General features: G+C 46.4%; 1 protein-coding gene across 2 annotated transcripts in view; it reads right to left on the bottom strand.

The window, feature by feature from the left end:
- Nucleotides 1-319: 319 nt before the first annotated feature.
- Nucleotides 320-14214, bottom strand: part of LOC142087720 (gamma-aminobutyric acid receptor subunit beta-4) — a 75941-nt gene continuing 62046 nt past the window's right edge. The window contains exons 5-9 of one of the 2 annotated variants that reach the window (XM_075162257.1): nucleotides 10841-10923; nucleotides 6398-6535; nucleotides 4601-4753; nucleotides 1593-1849; nucleotides 320-1104 (exon numbers count right to left, since the gene is read on the bottom strand). In XM_075162257.1, coding sequence (XP_075018358.1) covers nucleotides 727-1104; nucleotides 1593-1849; nucleotides 4601-4753; nucleotides 6398-6535; nucleotides 10841-10923 — 1009 coding nt within the window. In that variant the 3' untranslated portion in view covers nucleotides 320-726. The remainder of the gene's footprint in view (nucleotides 1105-1592; nucleotides 1850-4600; nucleotides 4754-6397; nucleotides 6536-10840; nucleotides 10924-14214) is intronic. The other variant, XM_075162258.1, reaches the window with a different exon arrangement.

Raw genomic sequence — 14214 nt, 5'->3', positions numbered from 1 at the left:
CAGCTCTTCCAAAATAAATATTCTTTTTATTTGTTGGTTTAAAAGATTCTTTTAGGCTTGTAAGCAAGAGAGAGGGAGAGAGAAAAAGAAAAGAAAAATCTCATAGCATGAGAATGAAACCCCACCACCTCATGAATTCATGAAAGAATAAACATGAAGAGGTTAAGAGCAGTGACAGAAGAAAGATTAAAAAAATATAATAATACTGAGAAGAGAAAGATGAAATTCATAATGAAATGGAAGTGAGAATAGCGCATTAGTGAGCACAGCCAAAGGTAACCTATCCCCCCACCAGTTTTTGACTCAATTTCTTTAAATCTCCCCCCCTTTTTTTAAACTTTTCTTTTTTTGTTGTTTTTTATGTGTGTTTTTTTTTCTTTTTTCTGTGATTTTTTTCTTTTTTTTCGTTTCTTTTTTTGGTTTTTGGTGGCTTTTGTTTTTTTTACAATGGTTTAAGTCCTTCAGCAGGAAACCAAAATTGAGACAAACACATCCCTCCCTGAAACCAAACCCCCTCCCGTATGCCCTTCTCTCCCTTACCCTGTCCCACACTCCATGGTTCTACATGTGCTGAAAAGAGAAGAGTAAGCTTAGAATAAATCTAATGAATCAAAGGAATAAATGATAATGATAGTAAAGAGTAAAACCCAAACCCAAAAGACCACAACACTCCTGTGTTGTCATTGTCTGAGTGTCTGTCCCTATCGCTCTCAGAGGCTGCAGGCATCAATTTACATAGTACAACCAGTAAACAAGGTTGAAGAATCCAAAGGTGATTGGAAAAATGATTCGTGACCACTTGTCAATGGTGCTGACGTCTGTCAGGTCTGGGATTTTGAGCTTCAGCTTAGATGACCGCCGGCGGAGACGGCAGTTGGCACGGTTGCGGGCCGCGGTGTGGTGGGTCAGCGGGACATGGCGGTCCAGGGTTGGGTGGTGACCAAATCCATCCCGAGAGGCCAGCTGCTTGCGGAACTGGATTCCTGAGCCTTCAAAGGACATGACAGAGTTTCGAGAGTCGCCAACGCTGCTCATCATGTCCGTGGCCAGCAGCTCATTGTTCATCTCCAGAGTGCTGAGGAGGATGTTACCATATGGGTCAACCTAGAACAAGGAAGACAGAGAGAAAGGTAGTGGGGATGTCCTGTGCAAAACGCACACAGGGCCACACCATCAGGGATGATTTTGAACTGTTTTCTGTATAACAGTACCACTGATTGGGTCATTTGTGAGCTCTGAACCTGGACTTCTGCATTTGAAAATGTATGGATGATGCTGGAGTTGAAGGACTAGCCACATGTGCTCGCAGCAAGCTTTTGAGTGGGTAGTGTGATTCTGCCAACACCGTAGGACCAAAAGCCACACGGGTACTTTTGGGTACACCTGCCCCGTGCAAGAGGATGGTCCTGATGAGACTGGCTTGAGGATAATGACAAAATCATCACGGAGAAAAAATTCCCAGTAATCACCAGACAGGGAAACAGGAGTTCATCTCTCATGAAGAGAAGAAAGGCTGCTCCACAGCTCACCCAGGACTAAATGAACAGTGGAGAGTCTGAATTCTCCTGCCACAATGAAAGAAGGAGACAAACCTGCTCTCTCACCCTCTTCTCCTCATAACGGTGACGCTCATTGTTGGCCTTGCTGATCCGTTCACTCTGTTTCTTTTGCTGCCGGGGACCTCGCCCAAAGAATATGTAGTTGACAAAAGCATACTCCAGGAGGGCCAGGAACACAAAGACGAAGCAGCCCATGAGATAAACATCAATAGCCTTGACGTAAGGGATCTTGGGGAGAGTCTCCCGCAGATGGGTGTTGATGGTAGTCATTGTAAGTACCGTGGTGACCCCTGTAAGGAGAGGGTAGGTGCTCTGTTACCAGGGTGGGATGGTTTTCTGAAACGCCACTCTCAGCTTCCCCATCCCTCCTCTCAGCTGGACAACCTCAGGAGGGATGGGAGCAGTGCAACTGGGAAGAAAATCGTCATTATTCTAAGCCCAGCTGCCCAGTACAAATCGCTGCAGAAAATAAACCAGCCGCCAACAGTGGGAAAAAATATCAAAGCTGAGTATTATCAGGACAATGAGGATCAACGTTCGCTGGACCTTGGTTCTTTAAGTCCTCCCTGATCCTCCTTCTTTCTCTCAATGTGGTAGGAAACATTCAGTTTTGCTCTCAGTATCTCAACCTCTTCTCCTCCCTTTTTTCCACTTCATGAACTCATCAGGCTTCCCTGGGCACTACTGAATGCCTCAGTATCCTTGACATGAATTTATAATCTGCTGTGTCTTTCCAGTGCCATGAATAGGAGAAAGAGTGAAGAGATTCCCTCTTCATGACACTCTCTTTTTTCCCGCCTCATAGGCTTCTGTCTACATCATTGACCCCATCAATTCCCACTTTCCTCTCACCAGCTTTACCGCTCACTTCTTTAATTATCATCTGTACACACTCCTCCCATGGTTCTCACGCTCTTCTTTTTAGGCCTACTCATATTTCCTGCATCTTAAATAAACATTTCTTGATCTTATTGAACCCCTTTTTCCCCCTCTACTCAGTCTCCAAGAGCCTGGTGCACCATGATTAAACTTACAGCTTCAGTCCTCTTCTTTGGTTTCTTCTCAGCCTCTTCCCTTCTCTGGACTGTAAGAGTGGCCTCAGATCTGTCTCTCTGACAGTCTTCTGCCAGCTTCAAAAACATGGCAATGAGCCTTCATGCTTCTTTTGGGGGCAGTAACTTTTCCCCTTCAACGTAATTGTCTTCTCCCACTTCTCTAGCTCAGCTGTCCTGCTTTTCTTACTACCTTGCTGAGCTCTTTTTCTTCTAGTGTCCCTCCTCCTCATCTTTCTGTTGGCATTTCTCTTAGTCTCCATGACCCTAATTTGCTCTTCTAGTTTCAGCCCTGCCTCTACAGTGATGGCTCTCAAACCTCTCTGTGCATCCTCTGGTTGTCCTGTTTCCCCTTCACCCTCATCGTGTCTTTAGTGTCATCCCTGATAAAAGATTTAAAGAACGAATAGTCTTTGGTTCACAGAAGAGTAAACAGAAGGGAGATATATTTATATATATACATTATACTGTCTGTATTTAGACTACTGTCTAAATATCCAGAAATCTGGGGCAAAGAAAGGGGGAATAGAACGTTCTCCACGTCTCCATTAAGAACTGGACAAATTGCAATGGAGACTTAGGACAGAGGCAAAGAAGAGCTTTTTGACTGTACGAGCAGGTAAATCTGGAGATAAAGTGCCCAGAGGAGGCTGTGGAATCTCCTTCTTCGGAGCTTTTTAAGGACAAGTTAGATGGAGAACTGTCAGGAATAGTTTAGGGAGAGCTGTTCCAGTTTTGATCTACAATGTTTTTCTTCTGTCTTCTGCTTTGAATCCAGATGTCAGCAGAAATTCAACAGCTGTGCATCTCATGTCCACCCTTCTGCTTGTACTTTCACTGTGCCAGCAATGTCTGCCATGGTGTCTTTCCTTCTCTCACTGATGATACTCTTGTCAATGCAACTTACCTTTTTAATTTACCATGTTGTTCTTGTTCCCTCCCTGTCTCCCTGCTCCAGCCTCTCCAAGCAAGCACAGCCAAATCATCATTTTATATCTTTGTACAAACCATCTCTCCTCTGAGTCTTCTCAAACTCTGTCTTCTCCTAAAGATAATTTAAGCCCCCAACCTTTTCTGTAAGACCCAGCCTCTACCTATGCTCCATTGCCTCTCTGAACCTTTTACCACTCACAGATTAAATCCTTCTCCCTCCTTGGCTCTCCTATTTCCTCTAAACTTTCTATCATGTTGCACAGCCCCATTCTCATATGCCAGCCATCCCCCCTTTCTCCTGTTTCTTCTTCAAAATCCTCATCTGCAATCCACCCCCACTTCCCTTCTGTTGCTTGAAAGACCTCATTTTTTTCCGCTTTCCTATTTAGAGGAACATGTGCTTAAGAAGAACTTGGACTTTAACTACTGTCCCACATTTGCCTTGGTTATGAAGATCTTCAGCTAGAAAAAAAAAGTGTCTGTATTGGGGCCTAAACTATCATGAAAAGGTGTAATGCCACTTCCTTTGTTTTTTTCATATTTTAGCCATTCCATCACCATTCTTACTGCTCTTTGGCCACCCACCCTCAGCATTTATCATCCAAATAACCAGTCCTGGCAGACCTGTTGACCAAGAGGTGCCCAGACTTCTCTTCTTAAGAAAACAAGTACAAACCAGAGTGAAGGAACTGGCGGGCTCATGGCATGTCAGTGTCTCAGATGTCTAAGAAGCTGTGACCATTTATGCTTTTGTTATAGAGTTTAAACTTGCACCCCCAGAAATTTATGGTAGAATTTTTACTGATTCAAATAATACAGACTCAATCTTGGGAAGTACTGATACTTCTGAACAAAAAAAAGTAGCTCTTCTGGCTGAAAATTTGAAGTTTGTTCTCAGAAAAAATGTCCTTCATTTGGGACGCAAGTTTGGCAGACCTATGTGGCTTGCTTAGCTGCTACCTCATACAGAAAAAGGTATTTTCTTTCTTACAGCTGTCCTAGCTGATTTCCCTCAAAAAAAACACCTTCTTCAACATATAATGAAAAGATACATACCCAGTGCCACTCGTGCAGCAGAAGCATCGTAATTGATCCAGAAGGAGACCCAGGACAGTATGGTGATGAGAATAGATGGCATGTAAGTCTGCAGGATGAAGTAACCAATGTTCCTCTTAATCCGGAAACTCAAGGATAAGCGCAGATATGAACCTGTCAATGAGATATTAAAGGGAGATGTTGTTTGAGAGGAGGGCAAGGCTGTATTTATGGTAAAAGATTAGAATAGGAATTGAAATTTTATTTGGAAAGTGTTCTCAAGAGGCAGAGATAATGAGAAATCTCTCTTTTTTTCTTCATTTGGTTTTGCAGACTCATCAATTTTTGGAAGGGGGCTCTTCAGAGTCTGCTCAGTTGGCTCAGAATATTAAGAAGAAAGGAAACTACATAAGTTACGTTATTATATCAGACATCATGGGAGAATGTCTGTTTCAGTGCTGAAATTGCTATTATGGTACGCGCCAATTTGATACAGGCTTACACAGGAGACTTTAACCCTGTATCTGGATGCAGTGAGATGATTTTCCAATGTTTCATGTGATAGCTTTTCCACCAAACAGCAATGAAGATCTGAATCGTATTTTTCCCATGTTGTTCTAAAAATGGGTTATGGTCAGACTGGGCAAATTCATATGCAAATAGAGTACTGTTAGTTAATCTGTAGGTCGTTTTTTTTTGTTTCCCAAGCTGTTGCAACTTCCTTCTAATCTTTTAGTAAACCCAATGGGGCTAGTGATGACAATAAGTACTTTTACAGTCCTTCCACTGGAGCAGGGTCATTTTGACAGGGACAAAGCAGGGCCTCTCTCGTTGCTGTGAAACAAAGTCCAAGTCATTCCTCCTTCTCAGCTCCGTCCCTTAGGCAACACAGCAGCCTGAAATATGGGTGTAATCGTGGGTTGGCAGCTAAAGCAACAAGAGAACAAGAGTCTTTAATGATCAAGGGGGTAGACTGGGAAAAAGGAGGTTATGTTCTCTCACCATTATGTGCCATTTGCGTAGCTTGAACACAGTACTTCACCAGTCTTTTTTTGAAGGTCTTACCTATTTAGACTGCAAACTTCTTTTGGAGGAATACTACCTCTTGCTGTGGATCTCTAGATTACCATTGCAATGGGACCCTGCTCCCAGCATGCCCCTGAGACACTATTGTAACAACATCCCCGTCTGCCACCACCACTGATAGACTCAGGCTGTGATTTCATGGCATTTCAAAAATTGTCCTATGTAACAGGTGTATGGCACACTGTTTTGGCAGTGAATTCCATGCCAGATCAAAGTGAAGACAGCAACCAAAATCCAAACTTTCCAAATTCCTCAACTTTCCAACTCGCAGTATCTGAGTTGTCCAAGGTATTCTCTCCAAATCTTTTTATTGCCGTGTACAGATGGGTTTGCATAATTTCATAGATTACTTGCTTTTCAACTGATACATTCTTCTGCTTACTATTGCACCTACATTAGCTTCAAGAGCCAGTTGCAAACCACATAAAAATAAGGTAAAGGATGAGAACTTTCTAAAGAGGTTCTGTTTTGAGCTCAGTTGGTGTTTTGACTAAGAAATGAAAACAACTGCAGCAAAAAAATGACCCCGTAAGTCTCTAAAGAGAAGCAGCCAAAAAAAAAAAGCAAACTTGGTGGGCACAGAAGATGCCTCTTTTCCAAAGGAACAGGACCCTAAGTTGAAGCCTAGATCCTAAGTTAGTGCCTCAGCATCTGAATCAGAGGAACAACCGCATTGACATTGATCAGCAGAAGGTTTGCACATTCCATCGCATCCCTTCAGCAGACACTCACCGGTGGTGAAGACCACTTCCCTGCTGACGAGCCTCTGCTCGATAATGGTGAACTGGGGCAGTTCTAGCACCTCCATCCCCGTGACAGCAGAATCATTTCCTTGCCAGAAGAAGACAATGTCATCAACCGTGTAACCATCTGCAGAGATGAAGAAGCACAGAGAGAGAACTAAGCTGGCAAGCTCGAGCAGATGACACCCCCATTTTCACTAAAGTGATCTGGAAGAGGATCCAAAGGAAAGCCCACACCATCAGATAGCAAGCATAGCCCCTCCCTGCTGACATACTTTTCTTCTTCAGCTGAGCTTGGCAGTACAGTCCCCAGGAGAAGAGGAAAAAATTGGTCAGAACTCCCACTTCTGGTTAGAATTCAGGAGAAAAAGGTGAGAAGTGGTCCATCAAGCCTTGACTTGGGCTACATAATCTCCATAGCTGACATGACAGGGACTTGTGAATCAGAAGCCTCTGTCAAATGCACCAAACACGACATTTTGCTTTTCAAAAACTGCCTCCTTTTACCAGAAGGGGGAGACCACACAATACATTCTGGTGGGGACTAGGTAAACAGAGCATCTAAGTATCAAAAATTCCCAGAGAGAAAAAGATTTACAACAGCAGTTGAAAAGAAATTTGAGCATCAGAGCATCTCCCTCTTCTAAGTACTCTCAGTCAAAATTTGGAGCCAGGAAGTGGACAGCGTCTCTGAGATCAGGGGCTTTTACCAAGTGCTGGCTGAAAAGAGCAGTAATGGGAGAAGAGAGGAGGGGGAATCAGGCTGGTAAGGAATACTCATCCCTTACGTTTCAGGGTAATGGGTTTGTTAACTCAGTCAAGAGTACAGCCTCTTACTTTAACCCCAAACAGGTTACACATGGACTATGCCAGACAGGACTCACAGGCTGGAAGTACTGAGAAGCCTAAAGCCACAGTCCCAGGAGAAAGACTCCCCAGATGCTCTGGACTCATGGGGAATGAGACCCAGGGGACGAAATCAAGCAGCTCCCCTCTCATCAGTGTGACGTTCACAGCCCTGCCTGCTGCCCTTGTGGGCAAGGATTCATCTCCACTTGAAAATTAATGCTGCTTGTAGCAAGCTGGGTTTTAAAGAACTGTGGCCGTTGCTGTACAAGGGATGGCCTCTTATTCTAAGCAAAGTGCAGAGCTGCATGGGAGCACCTCTATGTGCAAAGAAGCAGTAAGATATGTACAGGCTTTGGTGCGGCATGGTGCAAGGTTTCTTTTAGAGCACGAACTTCAACTATGCCCACAGACAGCTTTTATTCACAACCTGCACCGCAGCATGACAACCTGCCTTGTCCACAAGCCCTCGCAGCAGAGACAGTGGGCTAGCAACACCCAGCAAGGCTAACATCCACTAGGGAGAGCTGCCACCAAAACCAGCACCAGTGTATTAGTGGGATCAGAGGAATGAAGAGCTGTTGAATGTACCATAGAGGAGAAATTCTTCTACCTAGCCTTAGGGGCCAAGGATTACCCCAGATTAGAGCTGAACCTTTGAGGATGGTGTCATCCTGCAGCTCCTGAGTGGACAAAGAGCTGAGCAACCTGGTCTGATCTCATAGCTGACCCTGCTTTGAGCTGGGGGCTGGACTAGAGACACCCTGAGGTCTCTTCCCAAACTGAATTGTTTGATGACTGTGTAGTCTCCAAGCCCACATCCTGCGCTCTCAGTCATTACTACTTTTATTCAGGGGTGCTAAAAAAATAACAACAATCTGCCAAATGCCATGCCAGATCTGCTTCTGGTGTAAATCACCTAAGCCAGGGCTCCACCTCCTCCCCCATGGCCTGCTCCTGCTCCCATGGCAGTAAGCAGAAAAGCACTCACACCCATGAGCCCACAGAGATTCAGGATCCTTAGGTCATCATCTCATCTGCTGCAGACACTGGCGTGTCACATGCTGTTGCACTGACTTGAGTACCCAGCTTTGTGCACAAGAACTGGTATTTGCATCTGGCTGCAGCGTCTCTCCCACAGCACTGAGACCAAGTGTGGAAAGCAGCAAGAAACAGCCAAGTCCCCCACTCCTCCCGGTGGTTGATTCCAGCGGCTCAAACTCTCTCGCAGCTAAAAACATCGTGTGCAATTTTACATTTGAATTTATCTGGTTCAGACTTTCAGACTCTGGTGGTTGTTCTGAATTTTTCGAGGAGGTTACCAAGCCTTTTCCACCCAGCGCTCGCCCTCTGCGGAGGTGTACCCAGCCTGTAAACAAGTCACCTCTCCACCTCCTTTGCAGTAAACAAATTGAGCTGTTTAGGTTTCTTACTGCAAAACACCTGCTCTAGTCCTTGAACTGCTTTTTAGCATCTTTTCCCAACCTCTTCTGATTTCTTGACTTCCTTTCTAAATTTTGGAAACCAAATATAGACAGAGTCCCTTTCCCGGTCTCACCAGCGACATATTCAGAGGCCAATCGATTCCCTGCTCTGACTCACGGCTCCCCTGGTTTATATAACCAAGGCTCGCTCCAGCCCTTTCTGTCAGAGCCCTGCTACGAAACCTCCAGCAGCGGTGCTCGGGGCTGCCATCGCTTCATCGTTTCCCCCGGTCGATACCTGTGCGGGTACGAGTGCCTCAGTCTGGCAGCCTTGCCTGCGCTCCCGCACCCAGGCGCAGACCTCCGCATTTAGCTGTATTCAAATGCATTCTGGATGTAGTCAAATTGGGAGTACTCAAATGTGCAGCGAGCAAGCCACGCAGACTGCTATCTTCATCATCCACAAATTTAACAGCAGTGACTTCAAATTCACTTCCTGATCAGCAATGAAAATGTCAAATTACAGTAACTAATTTTAGGAGACCTCACAGTTAACTAGCTCTATTCCATTTATTCTACGACCTGCTGGTATTGGGTACCAATTTTTGTATTTTTTTTTTATTATGACATTATGCAATGTGAAATCAAACATGTTTTTTGGGAAGCCATATTTAAAGTGATTCTAAAGGGAAAGGTTGTTCAGTCTAAAAATAAATGCTTCACTTTGATTTCTAGCTTTAAAAAGAAAACCAAATTTCCATTTTACTTTTAAAAAGTAAAAGAACTTTCACAAAGACAAGTCATTTCAACCTGAAATATCATAAATTATTAATACGACATCTTAAAACATCAAATTAACAGCCTGTTTGCTGCCTGCCTCATCAGGTTTTTGTTGAATCCTGGCACACAGCTAGGCAGGGGTATGTGTGATGAGGGCTATTTTCGGGATGGAGGGATGGGATCAACAGGCGGTGCCAGCACTGGCTTGTCTCCTGCAGGTAAGTGCCCCAAGCTGCTGTGGGGAAGGAGATCCCAGCTGCCCACTGCTGCTTTACAAACCCAGCACCCACAAAAGGGCTATTTTGGTGGTGTGTTTTACAGGTTTTTCTATATACTTTGTTTTTTAAGCCAGCCATGAAAGGACTGTTATTCCAGAGTTGTGTGGACTTAGAAGCAAACAAAATGGAGCCCTGCGGATTTCAAATGTGCAAGTGTTTGAAAGACAAAGGCTCTGATGAAGGAAACAATTGAATCTCTTCATCTCTGCGTGGATCTTAGAAATACTGTAAGGAAACGTAGCTTCGACTAACAAATTGGCTTGACATGTCCCATTAAGAACAAAATTGCAACATGGGGAACTGTGGGTAATTCTCTGCCTTCTGTTTTCTTGGTTGTACCGTAAACTATTCTCAAAATGCTAAGGAGTGCCAGAAATGACATGTCATTAGTGTCTCCAGCAGGACCTAATTTACATCCCATTACCCGCCACGCCAAGGGCTGCGATGGCTGTGCATCCTGAGCAACCCGAGCGGCGAGCGGGAAAGGGGCTCCCAGGTGCAGGTGCAGGCAGGGCTGGGAAGGCAGCATGGCGCCTTCCAACTCTGGATACTGTGGGACCTCTTTTATGAAAAAAGCAATTCTCTGATAATCACCACTGAAGCTGCATCATCGTTACTGTGAGATCTGCTGCTCTGGACCACTCCTGTGGGGATACAGCGGTGCATTTTTATGAGGAGAGCCAGACCTCCTCCGCCAGCACGGTCAGGAGAGGCTTTCTATAGGAGTCAAGGGAAGATCCAGGTGGGGAGAGACTGTGGGAGGGCTCGGGTCTCACCTCCCACGCGGAGCAGGGCCAGCCATGAGCAAGGGCAGGCTCCCATCCCTTTCTTAGGGCTAAGGGATGTTTCCACCACCCTTCTGAGGGCGAGAGTGATTTTAATGCCTAGCCTGCTGCTAGAGCTCCATTTTCCTGGGCATTTCACCCACGAGGTCCCTCAGGATGGAGTTGGGATGAGGAAGCCTGGTCCTGCCCCAGGGGACACCCTCCAGGAGGGGTGGCCCGTAACACCCCTGGGAGGCATCCCGTGAGTGGGAAGCTGCGGCTGGGGCGGGTAGCATCGGGTGGCACCGCATGGCAGAGGGTGGGTGCAAGGCATACGCACAGCTCTCAATCTCCAGCGTGCAGTTCTGCTGGTCCAGGGGGTACCTCCGCAGGTCCATCATGCAAGCGGCCGTGGTGGTGATCCTGTAAGGGGAAGGGGAAAAAAAAAATCAGTTATGTGTTTTTTCTCACAAAAAAAAAAAAAAGGAGAAATGAAAGGCAGATGTGAAAGTCAGGCAGCATTTGGGGCCGCTGTTTCCCTGGAAACCAGGGAGATCCATGGTGGGAGGTGTGCGGGGCGGGGGGTTGGATGCAGCTCACCCTCAACTGCACGGCTTAAACCCTTCGTGACTCATGCCAGCAAGGCAGTATCTCTATTAATGGGGTGGGGAGGGATTTGTGTTCCTCCTCTGTCTCTCCCTTGAGAAAGACAAAAAAACCGGGAGTAGGCAGAGCTACGGGCAGGGGTAGGAAGAGGACAGGCATGTCAGTTTGTAAGAGGGAGACAGCCGACATGTGTCCATAAAACAGAAGACGCACTAATTAAATTGCCCAGCAATGACCAATGGAGAAGAATAGCTGACCGCATTATCACCACCCTTTCCTCCTGAGTTGCCCCAATTACCCTACTTGCAAGCTCCCGACCCACCCATGCCCCCTCCATTGCACCCACTTCGGCACTGCCAAATCCAAAAGCCCAGACCCCACTGACGGGGCCCTTCTTCTTCTGTGGCTCACAGCTGTGGTAAGAGAGTCACTCTTGCGCAACCAATTACATGATCAAGATTCATGAAAGACACATGGGTATATATATGTGTGTGCATCCCCCCAGAAAATAAATATGGGGAGAAAATGAGGGTCGGTGTTGTTTTGGGGGTGTCAGAGCAAGGGGTGGGGGCAGAGCAGCACAGCGCCTGCAATGGGGTTCACATGAGGGTATGAGGAGGGTTTTTTTTGTGTTACATGTTGTACATGAAGGAGCATCGTTCCCTGGGATGGGGAATTTTGGGGTGGGATAGATGAGGGAAAAGGGCATGAAGCAGGGACAGAGCAAATCAACAGCTAACTCACCAGCCTGGCAACGCCACCCTGGCGTTAACAGACTGCCCCTATTTCTCAAATATATTGCTCACCTCACCCTTTAATGCAGTTTTCTTCCTGTGCAATGTATGTGTGCAGAGTGCTGAAGAGGGGGGGAGAGATTGGTGCATTCCCCCCCGTCTTTTTTTCAATTAACCATCTGGAAGGCATTAATCAAGCTACACATTTTTACTATGTAGGCATAACCAGTGAACTGTTAACGAGAAAGCTTTATCTTCTGAGCCCTGTGGCCTGGGAAAGAAGAGAAGAGAGGAAAAAAAGAAAAACAAGAAAGCAGAGAAGATGAGATGGCGAACCAGCAAAAAAGAAGGAAAAAAAAGAAAAAACGTCAATGAAAGAAAAAGAGACCAGGAAAGGGGAGAGAATGGGTGAAGCCGGACAGAAAATTGGAAAGCGGGGGAGGAGGGGGTAAGCACTTGCAGGAGAGGGCTGCCCCGGTGGGGGTATCAGGGTGGGGGCTATAGCAGGGCAGGCGAGCACCCCGCAGAGCTGCTGGCTCTTTAAGAAATCTCGTGTGCTAAATTTATCTCTCTGCTGTCTGTGAAGACTGTTTGTAGGAGATTAAGCCTTGAGGAGAGCCTTTGCCACTGCCTGCTGTGCTATAAATAGATCCGAAGAGACGGAGGGAATTTATATATATCCTCACTGGGTCTAGATACAACATTGCAACTGCCCTCTCTCTGAGCAGGGGGCCCAAGTGAGCTCTTAACCCTTTTATCTGTAATGCGGTTGGGGTGGAGGAGAAAGCTCAGAGAGGGAGAAGGGTGACAGGGCAGAAGGCCACTTAAAAATTATCCCCGTGGCTTTGGGATTACATGTGTTGCTTTTACAGCCTCCCAGTTTGGCATCTCTAGGAGGGCTGATGGAAACTCAATGCCTCTCCCACCCTAATCCTCCTGGACCAGGGTAGCTGGGCACAGGAGACCACGGTGGAGGAGCAGATCTGAAGCACACCTGGGAGGAGCTGCACCTTGGCAGGAAAGCCCAAAGTGGCAGGTGCAGAGTCCATTCTGGCCAGGCACTGAGACCAAAGAGTCACGAACGGGTATGACTCATCCCCCTATGCCGCACACGGCATATACTGTATATATTATACTGCACCCGTGGGAAATAGCAGTTATAAATGTGTTCTCCTGTTTTCCCTAAAGTGTGAGATGCAAAAGTGTATTAAATGAAAATTTTCCACCCCATTTGTGGGACTCCGTGGGCTAAAACCTTTCCACAGTGTCCATCCCAAAATTGCAGCCTGGCTGGCTAACTTGGCCACACAAAGGACATTCAGGGGAAGCCTTCTGTGGTTCAAGAGGGACCCTCTCGCCTCTCGACAGGATTTGCTTATCACCTGCAGTGCTGCTTGGAAATGCAGAGCACGACACAGTGAGCTATGGCTACCACACTCCATGCGCCAAATCCTGCTCACACTAACAGCCGGCATAAATCCAGAGCCACTCCAATGATTTTTGCAAGATCACACCAATTTATAGCAGCAGAGATTTACATCAGGGCAGAATTTAGCCCTGTTGATTCAAAAAGAAGAGCACCTCAGGACAGGTAGGACAGAAAGGAGAAAAACAAGATTAAGAGGGCATCTGTCCTCAAAAGTCAGATAATTTCTCTCTCTTCTTCTGATTAAAGGGCAGGTGTATCCACACTGTACAGTTCACCATCCTCCAGGGATACCCCAGCTGGCTGCACCAAACTCCTGATGATCTGCCCATGTAATGCTGCTCAGGCAGGTGAGAATTGGGACCATGTAGGGTGAAGGTTTATGCTCTGTTCGCATAGCAGAGGTAGCACAGCCTCACACAACTGTGCTGGGCTATAGCCACCTGCTCATCTGGAGCATTTCAGCTGCAGTGCCACACCCCCAGTGAGGTGCGCCCAGCAAGCCCAGGGACACTAGCACCACAGGACCACCTGGATGTGGGGCTCCTGCAGCATGACAAGATGCAAGGGGCAGCCGGCCTGGGGCACCAGGTTCAACTCAGGTCCTGCCTCTGGGGTTCCTAAACCCTGATAAACCAGCCCTACTTGGGATAAAACAAGTGGTATCCCAGAGAGCAAGGAGGTGTTTAATTCTTTAGACTTCAGATCTCAGAAAACATCCTGGACATCAGCTTACCTTTGCCATACCCTGCTTGAAGTCCATGAATGACCCACAGCATCACAAACCTGTCATTGCTTTTTACAGCACCTGCCGCTGTTGCTGAAATATCCACCTGTGGCCTCTGTGACTGACTCAACATTCGCTTGCTCCTAGAGAGGCCAACAAGAGATTTCTCTAGCTCCTTTGGTGGCTGTGTACTATGGGTGGGTGGGACTCATAAAAGGATG

Source organism: Calonectris borealis, chromosome 13 (genome assembly GCF_964195595.1).
Source record: "Calonectris borealis chromosome 13, bCalBor7.hap1.2, whole genome shotgun sequence".
NCBI classification, from domain to species: Eukaryota; Metazoa; Chordata; class Aves; order Procellariiformes; family Procellariidae; genus Calonectris; species Calonectris borealis.
This window is presented reverse-complemented; position numbering and strand designations above follow the sequence as displayed.